The sequence below is a fragment of the Stenella coeruleoalba genome (genome assembly GCF_951394435.1).
Source record: "Stenella coeruleoalba genome assembly, chromosome: 19".
Taxonomy (NCBI): domain Eukaryota; kingdom Metazoa; phylum Chordata; class Mammalia; order Artiodactyla; family Delphinidae; genus Stenella; species Stenella coeruleoalba.
Window position 1 is genome coordinate 48807122 of NC_137165.1, and position 21993 is coordinate 48829114.

At 49.1% G+C, this 21993-nt stretch overlaps 1 protein-coding gene across 11 annotated transcripts in view; it reads left to right on the forward strand.

The window, feature by feature from the left end:
- Nucleotides 1-298: 298 nt before the first annotated feature.
- Nucleotides 299-21993, forward strand: part of CSNK1D (casein kinase 1 delta) — a 38572-nt gene continuing 16877 nt past the window's right edge. For 6 of the 11 annotated variants that reach the window (XM_079904036.1, XM_079904039.1, XM_079904040.1 and 3 more), the window contains exons 1-3: nt 299-657; nt 6050-6097; nt 6876-6986. In XM_079904036.1, coding sequence (XP_079760162.1) covers nt 582-657; nt 6050-6097; nt 6876-6986 — 235 coding nt within the window. In that variant the 5' untranslated portion in view covers nt 299-581. Of the gene's footprint in view, nt 658-696; nt 801-5987; nt 6098-6875; nt 6987-21993 lie in introns of those variants that run through there. The other 5 variants (XM_079904042.1, XM_079904046.1, XM_079904045.1 and 2 more) reach the window with 3 other exon arrangements.

Below are 21993 nucleotides of genomic sequence, written 5' to 3' on the forward strand. Positions count from 1 at the left end.
AAGAAAACGCTGGGTTGCGGGGCGGGGGCTGGGGGGCGGGGGCGGGGGCCCGGCCCCACCCGCCCCGCCCTGCCCTGCCCTGCTCGGCCCCGCCCCGCCCCGCCCCTCCCCAGCCTGTCTTTCGAGGCCCCGGCCCCGCCCTAGCCCCGCCCCTAGAGCTGTGAGGTCCCGCCGCCGGCCAGTTGCCGAAACCGCGGCCCCGCCCCTCGGTCAGCGCGGCCCCGCCCTACCGGGGGTTGCTAGGGGAAGTGACGTCACAGCGCGATGGCGGTGGCTCCTTCCGGCAGCTGAAGGGGGTTTAGGCCCGGGAGATCCGAGTCCATCCGCGGCGGGGAGAGGGCAAGCGGGGTGGGCAGGGGCCGGAGCAGGGGCGGCGGCGCTCGGACTGTCCCATCCGTCCCGTATTGAGGCGTTGGGAGCGGCGGGGCGGCTGGAAAGCGATGGTGAAAGCGGGGCCGTGAGGGGGGCGGAGCCGGCAGCCGGACCCGCAGTAGCGGCAGCAGCGGCGCCGCCTCCCCGAGCTCAGACCCAGGAAGCGGCCGGGAGGGCAGGAGTGAACAGGTCGCGCCGCCGCCACCGCCATGGAGCTCAGAGTGGGGAACAGGTACCGGTTGGGCCGGAAGATCGGCAGCGGCTCCTTCGGAGACATCTATCTCGGTGAGGCGCCCTTCCCCGCGGATGGGCAGCCCCAAACCGGCGTCCCCCGGCCCCGGTTCCGCTCCGGCCCCCTCCCCGGCGACCCCGCCCCCGGCGGCCCCAACCCCAGCCCCCGCCCCGGGCATCCCCTCCGGCCAGTGGCGGTAAGCCTCGTCCCCGTCTGTTCGGGCCTCCCAGTTCCCCAGGCAGGAACTTGCGGCCTTTCCGACCCGCGCCCTCGAGGGCACCTGACCAACGTGCGCTCGCGGCCTTTGGGGAGCGGCCGGGAGCCTCGGTTAGGCCCTCGCTACCCGCTCGGCCCGGCCCTCGCTACCCGCTCGGCCCGCCCGCCTTGTGTCCGCTCCCGGTGTCCCTCCACGCAGACAAAGGGCCGTCGGCGAGTGCGGCCCCCGCGTCCTGCGCGCGTGCGGTGGGCACGAGTAGAGTCCGGGGCTGGCCGAGGCTGCTTCGGCGCTCCTCGTGACGATGCAGCCCCGGCTGACCAGCCCCTCTGGCCCGGGGTCTGGGCCGTGGACCGCAGGTGGCGCTCGGGGTCGCCTGGGGGCCAGTAGAGTGGTCGTTGAGAACATGTTGCGCATCCAAGTTCGGTACTAAGTAGCTCGGCGTAAACGAGAATGACATTCAGGTGATTCGGGACAAAGTCAGCGCTAGGGTGTTGGGAGAATTAGAGGCAAATAAAGTGGTAAAGCTCTGCTCATGAGCTTGTCCTTTTGCTATGAAAACTCTCCAGGTACACTGGAAAAAAATGGGATTAGAATGTTCTGGATTGTTTCAGATTTACAGTGAAAGAATGCACGTGTGTGTTAAAAGGTTGGCTTGAGTCTTAAAGTTGGAAGTTTTAAAAATATAAGCGTTTCTCAGAGAAATTGTGTGTAAGTTACTCCTACCCCCGCATTTGGGGACATCCAGCCTGGCCCGCAATGCATGTGCAGAGGGACTGTCATTGTGCAAGTTTGGGGGTGAACATGCTCTGCTTGCGCAGCCCGCTCTGGTGTTTCTGTTTGGCTGGTGTACTTGTCAGGGAGGGTCAGGAATAGATTTGTATGTCAGTAATGCTTCTGGTTATGCTTTTCAGATGGTCCCAAGTGTGTGTGCTCACCGCCCCATCCTTGCCTCTTGTTACCTGGAGAGGATGCACGACCTCCTGGGCTAACAGCGTAAGAGGATTCCACACTTAGGGTAGTTCATAACTGCTTTTGGTACCCTTACCCTACAGTGTAATCCTGTCACATCGGTATGTGCTTTACTGCCCTGCTGAGTAAAACACACTTTAGAGATACTTGCATTTTACTATTTAAATATTTATGTCCAGTAGTCAGCAGTTGCCTTCTCAGCAGTGTTTTGGGAGGCGAAGTGCTGGGTAAATGCAAGCTGTTTGCCTTATTTATAGAACAATAGATTTTGGCAAAAGTTTTAACTTAGGATCTAGGAGCTGTACTGAAAAACCAATCTATTAGCCACCCTTACACAGATATGAAAAAGTAGATATTTTCAACATTTTTGTTCTCTGGTCTGAAACCTTGCCAGACAGTTTTCTGCTTTCCGAAGCTGCGTTCAGACAACCAAATCGTGGAACGTTGTCACCAAGTCATTCACAAAGAAGTTGAGAGTTTTGTGGGAGACCCTGAAAGCTTATTCACAACTGTGTCCTTTGGGCCTCACCTTGTGCTGGGCACACCAGTGGTGCTTGATCCAGCCAGGCACCGGCTGACCGGTCCCAGAGGGGTCTGTCCTCAGTTTCCTCCATCATGTTTATCCTAAAATGGATAGACTGTGGCTCTCGCGCCCTAGTTATGAGTACCCACATGGCCCACCCACTGGAGCACACGTAGAGTTACTTGTGTGGGGTTGGGTACAACTGATTTGGCTTTGACTCTTGGCCCAGGTGGTGGTCCCTTCAGGCTACATGCTACCCCACTGAGGAAATGTGAAGTGGTCTTGTTAGATTAAGATGTGACTGGAAAGGTGGGTCAGAGGAAGCTCACTATATACTGAAGTTAAGGGTCACAGATGACCGATCCAAAGACCATGGGATGGATTGAGTCTTCTGTACCATGTTTTTTTTCTATTTGTTAGGCAACTAGTCATTAGTTGAGGAATTCAGTCCTCATCTTAAAAATCGTTATGTTCTACGTATTCTAGTGTGACAGCAGTTAAAGTCGTTCCTACTACTGTCATTTTGCTATAGGTCAGAATGCTCTTAACTCCTCCTTCTTCACCTTCGTTTAAATGTGGGGTTTGGGGTCTTGGGTTTCCACCTGGGACTTTCTAGTGCTTTCAGACGTTTGAAGCCGGGGGTGGGGGGGGAAGAGAGAGCTGTCCTTCAGCTTGCCGAGTACCTTATGGACCAAGAAGGCCCAGTGCTAGCCTCCCTTTCCAGCAGCCTGCTGTGCTGACATGAGCATGTGGCAGTGTGCCCTGCAGGTTATTCCAATCCTTCCCAAACAGCGTGAGCCCCCTGTTCTCATGGAGTTCTGTTCTTGTCCCATGTCTGTCTTCTATAGGTGGTGGCAGTACCTCGGACCCTCCTCCCTGCCCCCCATTCATGATTGGTAGAATGGTGGTTTTCTTCCTGCTAGCTGTTGGCATTTGTACTTGATCCTGTTGCTCTGTCAATTTATCAGAGGATGGCCTCATCTGTCCAGCTGTTACCCAGGTGGAGTGTGTGGTTTGGCTTCATCACATACACAAATGCTTTTGGGGATCTAAAGCTTAGTAACCTCTTCATATTTTTGATTTTCATGTTTTTCCCCTCGCTGACTTTCATTTCTCTTCAGTGGCACCTAGCAGGATGTCTGGCACACAGTAGGGGTTCCAAAATGGTGGCTGGCTGGCCAGGAGAGGAAAGCAGTTGCCTGTATGCAACTTTCGTAGTCACGTGCCTGTGTCCTTTAGGGTGATGGCTTGAGTGTTCATAGATACTGCATCAGCTCTCAGTGGTTGCCCTGTGAGAGTGCCCTTTGCCCTGCTGTTCAGAGGCCTCTCCCTATTTCTTTGTCGATAAAACAGTCATCAATGGGAGTTACCTTTTTGTCCCAGGACAGGGTCAGTCTTGGAGTTAAGTTCATTTATCATCTGCCTTTGCTCAGCTTGAGGGGCATAATTTTGTTTTCCTAGGACCAGCATTAATCTGTGTCTAAACATAGACTAACATCTTCATCTAGTGAGGGGGAACTCCTGTCTGGCACTGGAGCTGCACAAAAGAGCTGAGGTTGTTGGGTGATAAAAGACCTCACTATAAACAGACACTGAGTAAACGTGATGTGCCACTTGGTTTTGACTTGCTCTGAATCTGGAACCCAGAGCTCAATAGTATCTTTCAGATTTTTGTTCCCCATCTAGAAGTACTTCTAAAAGTTACCTGTTGTGAAGGACCAGGTTTTGTAATTTCCATTCTGTGGCAGATCAGCACTTTTGTAAAATGTTAAAATGTTGCAGCAATGTCATGTTGCTATCAGAGCTCTGGGGTGCTTCCTCGCTGTCCTGTATTTGTCCCCTTGTGGACTGGTGGTAGTTTGAGGACAAGACTTGGAGCAGCACTGCCAGTAGAGCACAGGGGCTGCTGTTAGCCAGGGAGGTGGGACAGGACTGCAGGGCTACAGTGGTGGACCACCTCAGTTTTGCTCAGTGGTCTCTTATGTTTGGTTCCCATGGAATACCCAGAACTTGCAGTGCTGCTGTTTCACCCAGTGGTGAAGACCTCTCAGAGGAGGCAGCCTGCGTGTGTGCTGCCCTCAAGTCTGTTTGGTAGAGAACCCAGCCTCCCCTCTTTGAGTCATCAGACTCAGGGCAACCTTCACAACTGTGATGCTGTAGAGGGCTGTTTCTGTTTGCAGGTGTGATCCTGGGGGAGGCTGGCTCTGTTGCTGGTGTGATCCTGGGGGAGGCTGGCTCTGTTGCTGGTGTGATCCTGGGGGAGGTGGGCTCTGTTGCTGGTGTGATCTTAGGAGAAGTGGTCTGTGTTTCCAGGTGTGATCTTAGGGTAAGTTGGCTCTGTTGCTGGTGTCATCCTGGGGGAAGTGGGCTCCTTTGCTGGTGTGATCTTAGGGAAGGTTGGCTCTGTTGCTGGTGTGATCCTGGGGGAGGCTGGCTCCATCTGCTGGTGTGATCCGGGGTGGGGGGGGGAAGGCTGGAATTCATATTGTGTTCCAGAGTTGCCTGTGGTCATTTGTCCCCAAGACTGTCAGTATTGCAGGGTGACTCAGATGTTAGCTTTACCAGCCACAGTACAGTGGAACCAGAAGTGTCCTCAGCCTTCCTGAAGGTGCTAGTTCAGTAGGTAGCCTGTGTGGGCCCAGGCTGTGTTGTCACTGAGAACCTGCCTCCTGGCAAAGGTGACAGGGCTGACATAGTTGGAGGAGCAAGTGTGCTATCATCAGAGGCTTCTCTGCTCCTGCTTTGGGGTGGGGGGAGTTGCTGATGTAACTAGTAAGGTGAGTCATCTGTTCCTCATGGGCTGGTGAGTTCAGTTCAGAGTGCCAGGTCCTCACAGGAACTCAGAGTTCATTTTTCGTTTGCACAGTACGTTTTACAATGAAGTAATTTCTCTTGTAGCTAGATAGATTATCCTAGCCTCAGGGAGGAAGAACAAAATGTATTACCTGTCTTTCTTCTGAGTGCCCAGGAGTCTTTGTGGAATGGTAAATGGAGTTCTTAAATTTAGAATGGTCCCTGGCAGTGATCAGATTGTGGTTATTCCCATGGAACCCCAGCATTGGTGACCGGTTTTGGATCCAGGCCCGCTAGAAGCAGCCGCATCTCAAGCAGCTGTCTGAGCAGACTAGAGGAGAAAGTTTCTCTGTCCTTCTTGGGCAGTTACTGGGTTCATGAATATCAGCAGACAGCTCTCCTGCAGGTCATCATTGTTCTAATGCTTGCTGACCTTACTCTGCCTTTTATCCGGGAGTCTTAACGTTCTCTGTAACCAGTAACCCATTCATCCCACAACTCCCTCATGAAACAGACTGCTGGTCTCCCTGCTGAACTCAAATGGTGAGGGAATCTGAGTTGCCAGGGACTGGCAACATTGCTTTGCCCAGCAGGATGGGTCTGGGTTCTGCCTGGGCTGCTGGAGCCAGTGTTAATTCCTTCACGAATAACCATACTACTGGGAAGGATTAAAGTGCTTTATACTTAGAAGGAACTGGTGAGGAAAGCAGGGGGAGAGCTAGGTATGTGCTTTCTAAAGACTGCTTTTCCCATTCTCTCCAGTGAATGCTTCTTGAGGGAGGGCTTGTAGCATAGCTTTGGGTCAGATTGGAACTCAGGAGCATTCGTGTGTGAAGCCTGGAGGGGTAGTGGTTGTCAACATTTGCAGGTCCATATTGTAGTAAAGAAGAGGACGGCATCTTGAGGTTAAAACTCTAATCTTTAATCACGATCTGGTGACCAGGAGGTGTGAGCAGATGTATTGCCGGTTTTAGCACAAAACTAGCAAAAGGTGAGTGACAAGTACACTTTGCATAGATGTGATTAGGGCTTTGAAAACAGAGCCCAGTCCTGTTTCAGTGTCCATAGGAGACGCACAGTATGTCCTGGTCCCTGGGAGGGGAGAGGTGTGCTGGGCCTCCCTGGGCCTGGCCTGGCCTGTGATGGCTGAGTGATGGCTCCTGCTGTGTCGTGGGAACCGAGTCCCCTTGAGAAGCGACCTGCTGTATGCGGCTTGGTACCTGGGCCACATGGACTGGGATGGGCTGAGGCCATGTGAGAGTTCAGTGGAAACCCAGCCACCTCTCTGGAGAGAGGCTCGCACACACCCAAGACCTGTCAAGGCAGCATGGAGAAATGGGGCCCACACAGAATGTGTTGCCCTGGGACTCCCCACGGTCTGGCTTTGGGTGGGTGAATACAGGGCTGACCAACAGGCTGGATGAGAAGGTTCAGACCAGATGGGGGTCCTGTGGAGAGAACTGCATACCCTGTCTCTCAGTCCCCTGGTGATCAGAGTAGAGCCATATGGAAGTAGGTGATGTAATACCAAATAAGACTTTTCTATACGTATCAAATATTCCTGTTTTAAAAAGTGAAAATAAGGATATTTTCCCACAGGGGTTTATCTACCACTGACAGCATCTTGTAGTAGAAAGTGGAGTGCATCCATCACCTGGTCCTCCTTGGAAGATTCAGATAGCACTCGTTGTTTCTCCAGCGTGTTGTAACATTGGGTGAGGTGGTAGACACCAGACGATTAACGTTTGTGATTTTCTTTCTTTGCCAAGGTACGGACATTGCTGCAGGAGAAGAAGTTGCCATCAAGCTTGAATGTGTCAAAACCAAACACCCTCAGCTCCATATTGAGAGCAAAATCTACAAAATGATGCAGGGAGGAGGTATGGTCTTTACCTGTTAAGAAAACCAAGGTGGTGTTTGATGAGGGAGAATACAGATGTCATGAATCACAGTCTGGTTAATTAGGAAAAGGGGCAGAAGCGTTCATACCCTTGACCCCATCCTGTGGCTTCCTTCAGATACTGTCTGAGAGGCCTGTAGAGGGGCTCACTCGACAAAAAGAAACATTTTATGCTTTTTTGCATAAATATTCTCTTCCTTAGTTTCGTATTACGTACTGGTGTCTTTGAATGCAGACTTGTGTGAACGCTGACCTAGAGCTTGCTGCTGGTCCTCCTGTGCCGCCTTGGTCATGCCTGCAGCTTTGGGATGGTCCCTGCAGACTCTCCTGAGTGAGACCCCTTCTAGCTTAGTTATTGTCCCCATTCTGTGAAACCTCCCCTTGGGCCTGAGGGTACCTAATATCAGAGTGCCCATCCTGATTTCAGAGTCTACCTTTTAGAATTCTCTGGACTTTGAGATTGTTTGGCAGGAAGGGGTTTTATTGGGGGTCTCAGAGTCCTGAAGACACTGCAGCATTTTGAAGGGTGTGCCTCTGCTGCTCCCCAAGGAGCTCAGGAAGCCCAGGCACATCCCTGAACGTCTTGAGCTTTCTCTGGGGACGGGGCTTCGTGTGTGAAGAATAGCTGTGTTATTTCCTTTTGGATACCCTTTGAAGCAGAAACCCCCATGATACTTTCATAGTTGGGGGGGTGGGGTCGGGACGGCTCTTGGCACCTTGCCAAAAGGAAGCTTGTCTTCAGAGTCTGTGTTGGTCCTTTGGTCAGGTGGAAAGGGAGGACTGGTGATGTGATTTCTTGACGTCTTTGCTTCACAAAGCAGTTTAATCTGTGCTGCTTACTACCAGAAACCAGCATATCTCAGCTGACGTAGCACAGGGTGTCTCTTTAACAGCAGATATATCTTAAAGCAACACAAACAGTCCTATGAGACGACTGCAGAAGGGTGTGTCCAGTGCCGCTTGTCCTGGGCATTATGGGACCAGAACAGGCTGTGGGTTCTCAGATGGCACATAGGGAGGAAACTCCCTGGCCCCTCCTGTGCCCAGGGAGACGTTGGCAGAGGACCCTGCCAGTGTGTCTGTCCTCTGGCGGCCCTCAGCAGGCTTCTCAGGCATCAGGGATGGTCTACACAGCTTTTAAGGTGGTGATGAGTAGGAGGAGGTGACTTGGTTTGTGGCCTTCGTGGTGGGAGGAGCTTAGTGCTGGGGGTTGGGTGAAACCTTCTGACTGAAAAGCTTGTGTGTTTGAGGAGCAGCATCTCAGAACTCAGAAGCTGGGCCCCCAGGGATGGAGGGAAGAAGAGCTGACACCCAGGGAGGAGCTGGTGTAGTAGATTGAGACTCAACAGAGGGGGACTTCCCTGGTGGTGCAGTGGTTAAGAATCCACCGGCCAATGCAGGGGACACAGGTTTGAGCCCTGGTCCAGGAAGATCCCACATGCCGTGGAGCAACTAAGCCTGAGCGCCACAACTACTGAGCCTGCGCTCTAGAGCCTGCAAGCTACAACTACTGAGCCCGTGTGCCACAACTACTGAAGCCCACGTGCCTAGAGCCCGTGCTCCGCAACAAGAGAAGCCACTGCAACGAGAAGCCTGAGCACTGCAACGAAGAGTAGTAGCCCCTGCTCGCTGCAACTAGAGAAAGCCTGCACGCAGCAACGAAGACCCAACGCAGCCAAAAAGAAATAAACGAATGAATAATTTTTTAAAAAGACTCAACAGAGGGAATTCCCTGGCAGCCCAGTGGTTAGGACTCTGTGCTTTCACTACCAGGGGCATGGGTTCAGTCCCTGGTCAAGGAACTAAGATCCTGCAAGCCCTGTGGCGCAGCCAAAAAAGAAAAAAAACTCAACAGAAAGGAGTTTATTTGGTTTAGAACAAGGTCTCTCCTCAGGAGCATAGCTGTTTTTTGTGGACACTGTCTTCTGCAGGAGGACAGGGAGCAGCATCCTAGGTGCCAGTAGCCCCCCGCCCCCAAGTTAAGGTGATCAGAAATGTCTCCAGACGCTGCTCGATGCCCCTGGGTGCACTGTCGCTTCCTGTTTTGACCCCCTGCTTTAGGACGTAAAGGATCACTTGCTCTCCTGGTCTTCCCATGCCCCTTCTCTAGGATCCTGGAAACCTACTGGGATTCCAGACATAGCTCTTCTCCTGTCTGGCCCTTCCCCACGCATAAGTCAGGTTTTACTCCTGTTTCAGATACACACTTGGTGAATACTATCAGGGTGTAAATTTCTGTTTTAGAAAACAGATTCTGTCCAGGAGAGCAGAGAGCAGCATCTTGCTACTGTTCTGTGAGTTCGTCCTAGCCAAGATAAAGCTGGGATGGCAGAGGAGATAGAGTTCGGCTCTGCCCAGAAACCTCACAGCTCTGCTGTTGACCAGCCTTCTACATCCATCTCATGTGGGTGCATCTCTGATCGTGGCTCCTTTTATGTTAAGTTCTGTGCTTCGTTGCAGGTGGTTGATATTGACGGCATCGTAGGAGAAAGCTCGAAGCCCAGGGCCTGCCTTGCCCTCTCTAACTCGTAGTACAGGGTTGCCCGGGATGCTGCCTCATGATGGTGGCCTTGCAGTGCTTGGCTAGAGACAGCTGCTGTGCTGGGTCACTCAGGTCCCCTAGGGGAGGGGTTAGCATTAAAAACAAAAACATGTTTTGGGGGTGGATGAAATGGGTGAAGGGGTTCAGTTGTATGGTGACATTTGATAACCAGACTTACTGTGGTGATCACCTTTTATTAGTGTATACAAAGATTGAATTGTGTTGTACACTTGAAACTAATATGTTATATACCAATTTTACCTGAATAAAAACAAAAACAAACACACGCTAGTGTCAGGTATTGTTAAGAGCGTTTTTAAACATGCGGGCACGTTCTCCGCCACACAGTCATGTGCAGTGGGTATCATCAGCCTCGTGTAACAAATGAGGAAACTGAGGCTGTGTCCAAAGGACAGAGATCTGAATTTGAGCATTGTAGGTCCCAGGCCACTCCTGCACAGCGGCCCTCCATGGCGGTCAGGGATCAAGAACGTGCCCCAGGGCTTCCCTGGTGGAGCAGTGTTTAAGAATCTGCCTGCCAATGCAGGGGACACAGGTTTGAGCCCTGGTCTGGGAAGATCCCACGTGCCGCAGAGCAACTAAGCCCGTGCACCACAAATGCTGAGCCTGCGCTCCACAGCCCGTGAGCCACAGCTCCTGAAGCCCGGGTGCCTAGAGCCTGTGCTCTGCAACAAGAGAAGCCACCGCAATGAGAAGGCCGCGCACAGCAACAAAGACCCAACGTAGCCAAAAATAAATTAATTAAATTAATTAATTAATTAAAAATACCCTTAAAAAAAGAAGAAGAAAGTGCCCCAGGTCTAGTTGGAGCAATAGGTAAAAAACCTGAAATAGAAATAATTTTAAGTTAATTACGTTAGTGAAGGATATGGGTGGACACCAAGTTTTTATCAAAACAGAGTGGCCTGCCAGGCAGAACCTAGAGGCTAAGGCTGAGGCTGTGCTTCCCAATCCTAATAACCCCACAAAGTGTCTTTAGACCATGTCCTCCTTCGGGAAACTCCAAGTGGAGAACCTTTGTTTAGTTCACAGCTGCTTCTGGTCAAGGTTCATGGCAGGTGTGGGACAGGAGTGTGGGCCCTTTGTATCAGAGAATCCAGGCCAGGGGTGAGGGTAGGAGCTCTGCGCTGAGGGTGGGTGGATGCCGCCAGCAGTGTGGCTGTGGGGCCACCAGTGAGTAGAAACAGGCAGCTTCACCCGAGTTCACTCTCTCTCATCTCATATGCCTGTCCAGTTCCCGCAGTGTATTTCAGACAATCACGCTCTTTTTGCTATGAAATGTTTTACGGTACTTAAGAACATATGTAGCTCGTGGCTATCAAGAATACTAAAGTGAACCCCCAGAACTCCCACCTTCTTGAAAGAGGGAGCAGGACGGCCCTTGGCACCTGTGTGCCCACCCCAGGGCGCCCTCTCTGCAGCTGCCCAAAGCCTGTCTCCGCATGCCCTTGCCTAGTTTGTTTTTATTTTTTTAATATTTATTTATTATTTGGTTGCACCGAGTTTCAGTTGCGGCAGGTGGGATCTTTGTTGCAGTATGCGAGATCTTTTAGTTTCGGTGCGTGAGGTCTTTAGTTGTGGTGTGTGGGATCTAGTTCCCTGACCAGGGATCAGACCCGGGCCCCCTGCATTGGGAACGCAGAATCTTAGCCACTGGACCACCAGGGAAGTCCCGCCTAGTTTGTTTTTAAAGTTTTAATTCCTCGTCATCCTGCAAGAAATTGGTTTTTAAAAATCTAATGACAGGGCTTCCCTGGTAGCACAGTGGTTGAGAGTCTGCCTGCTGATGCAGGGGACACGGGTTCGTGCCCCGGTCCGGGAAGATCCCACATGCCACGGAGCGGCTAGGCCCATGAGCCGTGGCCACTGGGCCTGTGCGTCCGGAGCCTGTGCTCCGCGATGGGAGAGGCCACAACAGTGAGAGGCCTGTGTACCGCAAAAAAAAAAAAAAAAAAAAAAATCTAATGACATTGTCCAGAAACATTTGGCCATTGTATTTACAATTGTTTTAAGGTTGAATTGCCAGACACTTCATGAAAAATTGTATTTGTGTTAATACTGAGTCCCCATATTTATATTGAAACTTCCCGCAAATCAAATGGAAAGCATTTAGCTAGCGCTCTCCCTCATTTTTCACCCCCAAGCATATGTTTTGGTATCTTTGGACTCGATGAGGGAAAAAGTATCAAGTGTTCAGAGCTGCATATAAGAGTCCAAGTGACCCATTTCCCATATTAAGGGCATGTGGGCAGGGGCAGCTGGGTGTCCCTGGCATGACTGGTCGCCTAGGCACAGGGCAGCACTCTGGTGGCTGTGTGTCTGACCTACAGCCTCGCATGTCCTTCCCCAGCCCCAGGAGCAGTACTCTGGCGGCACAGGTGCATTTTTAGCTTCCTGGTCTCACTGCATCAGATGTCTGAGGTTACAGAGCAGCAGTCTGTGCACAGGCGGCAGGATTGTTCTTGTGAATGGCTTTTGAGCTGATTTCTGCCTGGGGCCTCAGCACTTAGTTTACAGACAGTCTGCTTAGGATGAAGCAGGCTACACAGCATCCTCCTCTTCTGGCCCGAGAACTGAGAATAGGAGCACCCTGCTTCTATTGTGTCTTATCTTAGGGTGATGAGGTGTGTTGGCGTTGCCAGTGAGAAGGAAGGTGCTGCCAGTGAAACAGACCATCAGAGCAGACGAGTGGCAAGTCCACGCCCCGTGTCGTGCCAGTTCATACGCTTTTGAATATGAGTAATACAGTCTTGCCGTGTGTGTTTACGACTTTCTTTTTTGATCCACTGTGTTCCTGAGGTTCTTCCATGTTTGACACAGTTGTGGTTTGATGGGTTTCGTTGTTGTTTATAGACTCTTGTGTCTCCATAAACAGTCCTCCCTGTGTTGAGGAGCCCTGGCCGGCTTCTAGTGTTTTGCTCTTCAAGATGGTGTCTCAGTGACTCCCTCACCACGTCTGGTGCAAAGCCTGTTAGTGGAATTGCATTCCGTAAAGCAGGCAGGTGCTCGGCCTGCGGGGTGGCACCCGGGCCACAGGGATGTGTTCCCAGGTGGTATGGCATGTTTACCTTCCTGCCTGAACAGCCTCGGAGCTCCTGTTGGATCCACACCATCTTCAGCCTCGCCATTACCATTTCTCTCCAGTGTGTCATGGGGTGTCTCAGCTAGCACAGAAGAGAGAAATTTTAAAGAATTTTAAAATTTAAAGGTTGGAGAAGGAAGAAATAAAACTTATTTGTGCATGATTTAACTTCCTACATAGGAAACCCACAAGACAAGTTAGAACATTGAGCCAGATAGCTTAAGATCAAAGGGTAAAATCAGTTCCTTTCATACACCGATAACGGTCAGTTAGGAAATGTAATTCTTTTTTCCCCTCAGTATGAGTAAGTCTTTATTCATTGCATTTGACAGGGAAAAGGGAGGGAAAGGGCCAACATGTGTGACAGGACTTGGCGAGTGGGAAAGGAAGTGCTGGCAAGGACACACTCAGCCACTGAGTCTTCGTTCTCCAGGCCCCAGGGCTTAGTCTCCTGTAGTTCAGGAGCAAGGGGAGGGGAACAGGAGAGGACAGACTCCTCCTTCCTCGTAAATTCAACATTTCAAACAAAGCTTTGGTGTCTAGCCGTGAGCATGGAGTTATATTTCTGTTTCCTGTTAAACAATCATGTGGCCACTTTGACAGAAATTTCTTGGGCTTGCACAGAAGCTCCTGAGTGACTTCGGAGATACATTCATCTTCCCCTGCTTGGTCTCCCAACCTCACTTTCTACATAGAAGGGCCCCCTTGCTTTTCTTTACCCAAAGATTTTTTTTTAATACTTACTTTATTTATTTATTCGGCTGCTCTGGGTCTTAGTTGTGGCACGTGGGATCCTCATTGCCGCATGCGGGATCTTTTAGTTGCGGCGTGTGGAATCTTTTAGTTGTGGTATGCAGGATCTAGTTCCCTAACCAGGGATAGAGCCCGGGTCCCCTGCATTGGAAGTGCGGATTCTTAACCACTGGACCACGAGGGAAGTCCCTACCCTGGGATTTGAGATTAAAGTAGGTTTGATCCATCCAATTACAGCAGTGTGTTTGTCGTGAATCATGTCAAGGAACAGTCTTGACTTGGAGTTGGGAACAAGGGATGGAGTGTTTCTAGCTGCTTCAGCACTTTTGCACAAATCATTTAAGAGTTGTAGAGACACCACACAAACTAAATGTACAGGTGTGTGGGTTTCTGGGGGGTTGGGGGTGGAGGAGGGAGTAGAGTAGGAGTCAAGTTTTAGGACAAAAGATTTGGTCTGAAATGGGGGAAGGGGGCACGAAAGAAAGGATGGCTCAGGACCCCTATTTTGAGTGGGGCCCTCCCCAAGTTTATGTTTCAGATCCTTTGCCTGGTGCACAACCTTTTGTCTGACTGTTCTTTGAATACAGTAGGAAGTTTGTAAACAGTGAAACCCCAGAAGAACATGGAAAAAGACCAACACATTATATTTACACCAACTAGGCTACCTAGCATTCATTTTCAGATCAATGGCTCATGAAGTGCTATGAAGGGCAGCAGCTGGGGTGACAGAACCCGGCATCAGACATACGTCCCCCCAACCCGTGTGCTCTAGTGCGTCCACCCCATTCCAACAACACAAGTCCCATCCTGTGAACTGAGCCCTTTGTCCTTCAGCTGCTGCAACACTGACCGTTGCTACTGCGGGCAGGATGCTGGCACCAGGCACTAGAGAGAAGCCCTTGCCTGTGGTCTCGAGAAGCCGGGGCAAGAAACCCCCTGTTAAAGCTTAAGGATTTTGGTCTTTGCTTCATCTGGCCAGCTGGCAGCTTGGGGTGGGTGCAGAGGTACCCTTTGAACCCTTTTCTTATGGATACACAGGAACCCTAATGAAGGATCAGGGAAATGAAGCAAGTCTATGCCTGGGGTTGGAGATCCGGCACTGGAATCCCTCACCCAGCCGTGCCTTCCTCTTGGCCCCGGCACCTGGGTCTGCCTGTCCTGACCTGTCCACAGCATGTTTCCTGTTCAGGCTGATTTCCAGCCTTCCAGTAGGAGGAGGTCAAGTCATGGGGCAGCAGTTAAAACCTTGTCTCCTGTGGAACATTGAAGGTGGAGGGGTTCAAGAGGACACACACACAAGCCACCTCTGATCAGGAAAAGTGAGGTGGTTCAGTAGGCTCTGCCCTCCAAAACATTGTTCTCCTTGGTAACAGAACATCAAAAGATACTCCTGTGCAGTCCTGGAGCCACTGCCTTCTGCCTAGGATTGCTCAAGGGCTTGAGAGTGCACTTCCTGAGACTAAAACACACAGAACGTTTCTATCAAGGAGAAAGTTAAAATGCAGAAGATGGGTCACTTGCACCTTGGGGATGGAACCCCAAGGAGCAGTAAACAAGTGGTGCTGGCTGCAGGGGGGAGGGGGCTGGGTAGCAGGTCTGCAGCTGTCGCCAGCCACCCCTTTGCCTGTGCTCTCAGCCTGGCGTCCTGTCCCAAGAGTGGGTCAGGAGGAGGGGAAGCCCTGCCTCAGCCCTGAGAGACTCTCCCAGAGAGCAGTGGTTTGTGCTTTGGTCTTGTGCTCAGTCTTCTCACTCTGACACAGGAAGTGTTATTATTACATAGCCTTTAAAAGGAAAACACTTCCCTATCCTGGCCACTTTCAAAAGCTGGAAATTTGGGGGTGGAGACCGATAAGTAAGCAGGTTCTGGAGGGATTTCCCCCATGCCCTCGAGCACTTGCACGGAGCATGGTTGGGGTTCCTCTGTCTCACCCCTCCCCCTGCCAAGAGGGAAGTGGGTGGATGCCGTGATAGGGGTGGCAGTGCCCCTACCCACCCTTTCCCTGCTTTTGCCACTGTGTTCCTCAAATCTTGTGATCGCGAAAAGCGCCACCCACTGTGGCTCAATTCTGCCCTCTGGTGCTTCTCACTCCCCACACAGAACACCCACCATGACTGGTAACTGGAGAGACTCCAGGCCCTTGGGGGACTTCTGAAAGGTCAACTCCACTGCGTCTCCCTCCTTCAAGCTCTGGAAGCCCTCTGTGTGCAGCTGACTCTGGGGCTCAAAGACATCCACTTGTAGGCCAAGTGTGACCCCAGTGGTCGTGGATAGGAAGCTGAACCAGGTGCATGGTGACCCACTTTGAGGTGCCAGTACCGCACAGCAGCTCTGCTGGCTCCTTGGAACAGCTGCCTGCAAGCAGCTCTTGGACACAGAGCCCACAGTAGCGGAGCCCAGATCCCTGGTCAGGTGGCTGCTGGCCCCAGAGGAGTCTAGAAGCCAAAGTTTCATTCTTAAAGTACTGTAAGTATAGAGGAATAAACCCTAAGCCAGGTGTGACCTGCATGCAGAAAATTTTTAAACTTCATTGGAGAACGCTGATGAGGACTCAAGCAAGTGGAGATATTCTGTTCATGGAGAGGAAGACTCGGCAAGATGTCTCCCAGAGCTGCTCAGGGGATTCCAGTCAGAGTCCAGCAGGGCTCTCCTCCCAGGGACAGGCTGATGGATCCGCAGAGCAGCGAAGGGCCAGGTTGACTGAGGTGCAAATGCCACACTCACAGAAAGCGCTAGTGACGACCCAGCACCCAATTGGGTGCTGAGCTTCTAGTATCACTCCCCACCGAGAGGAGCCCAGATTCCAGGGCGAGGCAGGAAGAAGGAAGGCGAATCTGGAGCATGTGGCTGAAAGGAAAGAAGTGCTCGGACACTGACGGGCATGAGTCCACAGGACACGGGAGAGAGCTTGAAGTGGCATCTGTTGCCCCAATTTGGGACAGTTGAAGCCTCAAAATGAACAACGGATTATAGCACATGGAGGAAACTCTCACCATTTCTGTTCAATATAGTATTGGAAGTCCTAGCCACGGTAGTTGGACAAGAAAAAGAAATAAAAGATATCCAGATTGATAGGGAAGAGGTAAAATTGTCATTATGTGCAGATGACATGATACTATATACATATATATGTATATATATATAAAACTCTATATATGGACTCCACACAAAGACTGCTAGAAATGATAACGAATTCAGAAAGGTAGCAGGATCTAAGAGTAGCATACAGAAATCTGTTGCATTTCTTTACACCAACAATGAAATATCAGAAAGGGAAGGTAAAAAGACAACCCCTTTTAAAATTACATCAAAAAGTATAAAATACTTAGGAATAAACCTAACCAAGGAGGGTGAAAGACTTATATGCTGAGAACTGTAAAACGTTGATAAAGGAAATTGAAGATGATTTAAAGAAATGGAAAGATACACCATGCTCTTGGATTGGAAGAATGAATATCATTAAAATGGCCATACTACCCAAAGCAATCTACAGAGTGAATGTGGTCCCTATCAAATTACCCATGACATTTTTCACAGAACTAGAACAAATAATCCTTAAATTTACATAACACATGGAGGAGGGGAGGAGAATTCTTGAGTCCACGATGACACACACACACACACACATTAAGCTTCACAGAGAGGCAGAAGGAACAATCAGAAATGGAAAGTCACCACTTTGTGGGCACTTATTATTGATTGGTTTAGACGGTAATCAAAGGTGGATGCAAACGTACAACTTAAGTATTGACACTACCCTCAAAGCTTCATCCACAGATTACTTATTAATAACAAAGACGGGAATTCCCCGGCGGCCTAGTTGTTAGGACTGCTCTTTCACTGCTGAGGGCCCAGGTTCAATCCCAGGTTGGGGAACTGAGATCCCACGTGTGCCGCATTGCGGCCAAAAAAACCTTACAATAACAGAGAAAAGTACCTTTTGGTGGAGAAATCTGGCAGATTTCCATCTGACAGGTGATCAGAACCAGCAATCAGGCAAATCAAATTTAGGACAGTTCAAAATTGACCTGAACTCTTCAAATATGTCTCTGTGATGAAAGATTGAAAAACTGTTCTAGACTTAAACATGGTGGTGCATGGTCCTAGATTGTACCCTGGGCAGGGGGACTAGCCTGAAGGACGTTACTGGACATGCAGTTGGGGAAATGTGAGTGTGGACTGTGTCCATCTTTGGAGTGTCACGTGTGGTCACCTGCAGTGTTGTGCCACCCACACTCCGGACACAAAGACCCTCGTGGCCACAGAACTCTGACTTCAGAGGAAGAGGTGTTACGGTCAGTGTGGGGGGCCTTGTGAACACGCGGTGCTGAGGTCTCTGGGAGTCCTGCCTCCCCTCACCCCAAACTCCACTTTCAGGTGGATCAGGTGACTTCAGTGTGAAGAGGAAGACTAAAACATTTTGATTTGTTTAAATCAGCGTTATTGAGGTGAATCAAACTGCATGTGTTTTGAGTGTGTGATTTGAGAAGTTTTGCCTGTGTCCTCTCATGAAACCATTGCCATAATCAAGGCGGCGAACACATCCATCGCCCTTCAAGTTTGTTGGGTCCTTTTGTGGTTCCTCTACCCCCGCCCTCTGTCATCTGCTTCTGTTGCTATAGGTTAGTTTGCATTTCCCAAAGTTTCCTGTGCAGGGAGTAGTACTGTGTGTTCTTTTTCTGAGATTTTGTGTGTGTATCAATGGCTACTCCTTTTTATTGCTGAGAAGTACTCCCTTGTGTGGGTAGTTTCTTTGTCCCTGCACCTGTTCATTTGGGTTGGTTCCAGGTTTCAGGTACTCCACACAAAGCTGCTATGAACTTTTGTGTAGATATTCATATGGACGTTCATTTCTTTCTCTCCTGAGTAAGTGACTTGGAGTAGAATGGCTGAACCAAAAGTAAGCGAATGTTTTTCCTCTTTAAGAAACTGCCAGACTGCTTGTACTTAGTTCCCACCAGCAGCATACAAGGGCTTTGGTGGTTTGAGTCTTTCACATAACTTGTTTGTTTTATCTAAGTTATTGAATGTATTGGCATAAAGCTGTTTATAACATTTCCCTACTAGACTTCTAATATTTGTAGAATCCAGTGATGTTACCTCTCATTCTTTTTTTTTTTTTTTCCCTGGCCGCGCCATGCGGCTTGTGGGATCTTAGTTCCCCTGACCAGCGATCGAACCTGGGCCCTTGGCAGTGAAAGCTCAGAGTCCTAACCACTGGACCGCCAGGGAATTCCCTCTCATTCTTGATGTTGGTAATTTGTGCCTTCTCTATTTTTTTCCCTGATCAGTCTGATTAGAGATTTATCAACAATCTTCTCAGAGAAACAGCTTTGGTCTCTGTCATTTTCTCTGTTGTTTCTCTGTTTTCTGTTTCATTAGTTTCTGCTGTGATCTTTTATTTCACTTCTGTTTGCTTAGGGTTTAATTAAGTATTTTCTTAAGGTGGAAGCTGAGATCATTGATCTGTTTTCTGTAGTATAGACATTTCGCGGCTATAAATTTTCCCCCTACCATAGCAGCATCTCAAATCCTGATAAGTTTTCATTTTCATGTAGTTCAGATGCTGATTCCCCTTTTGATTTCTTCCTTGATCCATGGGTTATTTTGAACTGTATTATTTAGCTTCCAGATATTTGGGGATTTTACAGAGAGCTGTTGTTTATTTCTAATTGAATTCCACTGTCTTCTGAGAACATACATTGTATAACTTGAATCCTTTTTAGCTTTATTGTTTTATGTCAAGAATGTGGTTTGTCTTGATAAATGCCCCTTGCGTACCTGAGAAAAAAAGTATGATCTACTGAGAGGGATGATGGACGTCTCTAGTAAGATTGTGGATTTGTCTCTGTCTCTTTGCAGTATTGCCTCATGTATTTTGAAGCTCTCTTGTTAGCTGTGTGAATGTTTAGAATAATGTTTTCTTGATCAGTCAATGCCTTTATCACTGTGAGATGACTGGTAATATCCCTGGAAGTATTCCTCTACACATTCTACTGTGTCTGATGCTGACATAGCCCTTCTGCTCTCTTATCTGATGTTGGTGTGATACACTGTCCTCCTTGTGACCTAGTTGTATCTGAAGGGTGTTTGGTGTGGGCAGGGCAGTATAGCTGGTCCTTTCTTTTCTGTCTAATCTGAGAAAGTGTGCCTTACCTGCGGTGTTTACATTCAGTGTGATTAATGACAGGATTGGGTTTGCTGTTAGTTTTTGTCTCATCTGGTCTTTGTTTCATTTCCCTCCTTTTTTACCTTATTTTGGATTAATCAAGTATTTTTTACATTTCTTAATGATTTTTCTTGTGATGATCTCCTTTGTTGAATTCTGTCACTATCTCTCTGTTGTTACTTTAGTGGTTGGGTTAGGGTCTGTCATCTCTTTAGCAGGATGCAGAGGAACCTGACCTTGTGGGCTTCCACCTGCCCACCTGCCTGCGTGATGGTGTCATGTGTTTATATTTACATGTTGTAAGTATTGCAGTGCGTTGTTATTTTTGTTTAAGCAGTCATATCTTTTAAATTTAAATAATTTTTTATGTACTTATGTTGTTATTTTCATTGCTTTTCATTCCTTTTTCTTATTGGGTTTTTTTGTTTTTTTTTTTTTTTTGCGGTACGCAGGCCTCTCACTGTTGTGGCCTCCCCCGTTGCGGAGCACAGGCTCTGGACGCGCAGGCTCAGCGGCCATGGCTCACGGGCCCAGCCGCTCCGTGGCATGTGGGATCCTCCCGGACCGGGGCACGAACCCGTGTCCCATGCATCGGCAGGCAGACTCTTAACCACTGCGCCACCAGGGAAGCCCCTTCGTTCCTTTTTGTAGGCCCAGACTTCCATGTGGCATCATTTGCCTCCTGCCTGAAGGACATCCTTTTACATATGTCACAGTGCTGGTGATTGATTCGTCACACTTTCTGTATCTGAAAATGTCTTCATTTTGTCTCTGCTGAGGTGTTTTTCGGCAGATTGCCAGTTCTTTTCTCAGCACTTGGAAGATGTTCCTCCACTGTGCTCTAACGTGTCTTTTTTCTCTGGCTGCTTTCAAGGTGTTCGTATTATCACTAGTGAGCGATTTGACTGTCAGCTATGTCAATGTTGTGCTCTTTATGGTACTTATGCTTGGGGCCTGTTGAGTTTCCTGAATCTGTGGGTCGTTTTTCTCAGCTCTTTCTTTCAGTGTGTCCTCTGTCCCCCTCCTCCCCTCTCTCCTCCAGTTACAGACGGCGGGTACCTTGATGTTGTCCCACAGCTCTGAAGCTCGTGTTGGCTTTTCCAGTAGCTTCTACTGCTGTGCCTTCAAGTTCACGAGTTTTTTCTCCTACAGTGTCTGGTCTGCTGTTAATCACACACCCAGTGTAGTTTTCCTCTTAGACTTTGTAGTTTTCATCTTTGAAAGTTAAATTTGGGTCTTTTCTTTTCTTTTTTTTGGCTGCACCACGCGGCATGTGGAATTTTAGTTCTCCGATCAGGGATCAAACCCACACCCCCTGCATTGGAAGCGTGGAGTGTTAACCACTGGACAGCCAGGGAAGTCCCTAGATTTGGGTCTTTTTTTTTTTTTTTTTTTTTTTGCGGTACACGGGCCTCTCACTGTTGTGGCCTCTCCCGTTGCGGAGCACAGGCTCCAGACGTGCAGGCTCAGCGGCCATGGCTCACGGGCCCAGCCGCTCTGCGGCATGTGGGATCTTCCTGGACTGGGGCACGAACCTGTGTCCCCTGCATCGTCAGGCGGACTCTCAACCACTGTGCCACCAGGGAAGCCCGATTTGGGTCTTTTATATCTCTGTCATGTTGTGCCTTTGTTTAACTTCTTTTGACATGGAATACAGTTATAGTTTATAGTAACTTTTATTGCCCTTCTCTAATGATTCTAACTCAGTTTCTGTTGATCTCAATGTGGATCACGTTTTCTGCTTCCTGGCATATCTGGTAATCTTTGGATGCCAGACACTGAATTACCCTCTTGTGTGCTGGGTATTTTAATGATCCTCAAATTCTTCCTCAGCTTAGTTATGAGACGATGCTACTTTCATCTGCTCAGTTTTTGCTTCTCTGCTCACACTCTCAGGCAGGACTTGGGCAGTCTGGGCTCATCGTGTCTCAGGTGTCAGTGTCATTCATTGCCTCATGTTCAGCGTCTTAGAAAACCTATGTCTTTCTGTATGTTCTTTGTTCTCTTTTCTCTTCTTGGTTATTGTGGATGTGAGGGTAAATTGGGTCCCCATTACTCCATCTTGGCTGGAAGTAGAAGTACTCTTAATATAATAAGCCTCTCTTTCTGACTGAGTTTGGGAAGGGTGTCTTATGTAAGATACCAAACACATTACTCTTAAAAGAAAAGATTGATACATTCATGTTTGTTAAAATTTAGTATCTCTTCTCATCAAAAGACTCCAAAAGAAAATAAAAAACATGTCATTAACTGAGAAAAGGTATTTTCCTCACATAAAAAAGATAATAGTTTAATAGCCAGAATTTATAAAAGAACTGCTATAAATAGGAAAAAAACACCCTGATAGAAAAAAAATGACAAAGATATGCATAGACATTTTAGAGAAGAGGTAACATGTAATGCCAATAAATAATGAAAAAAG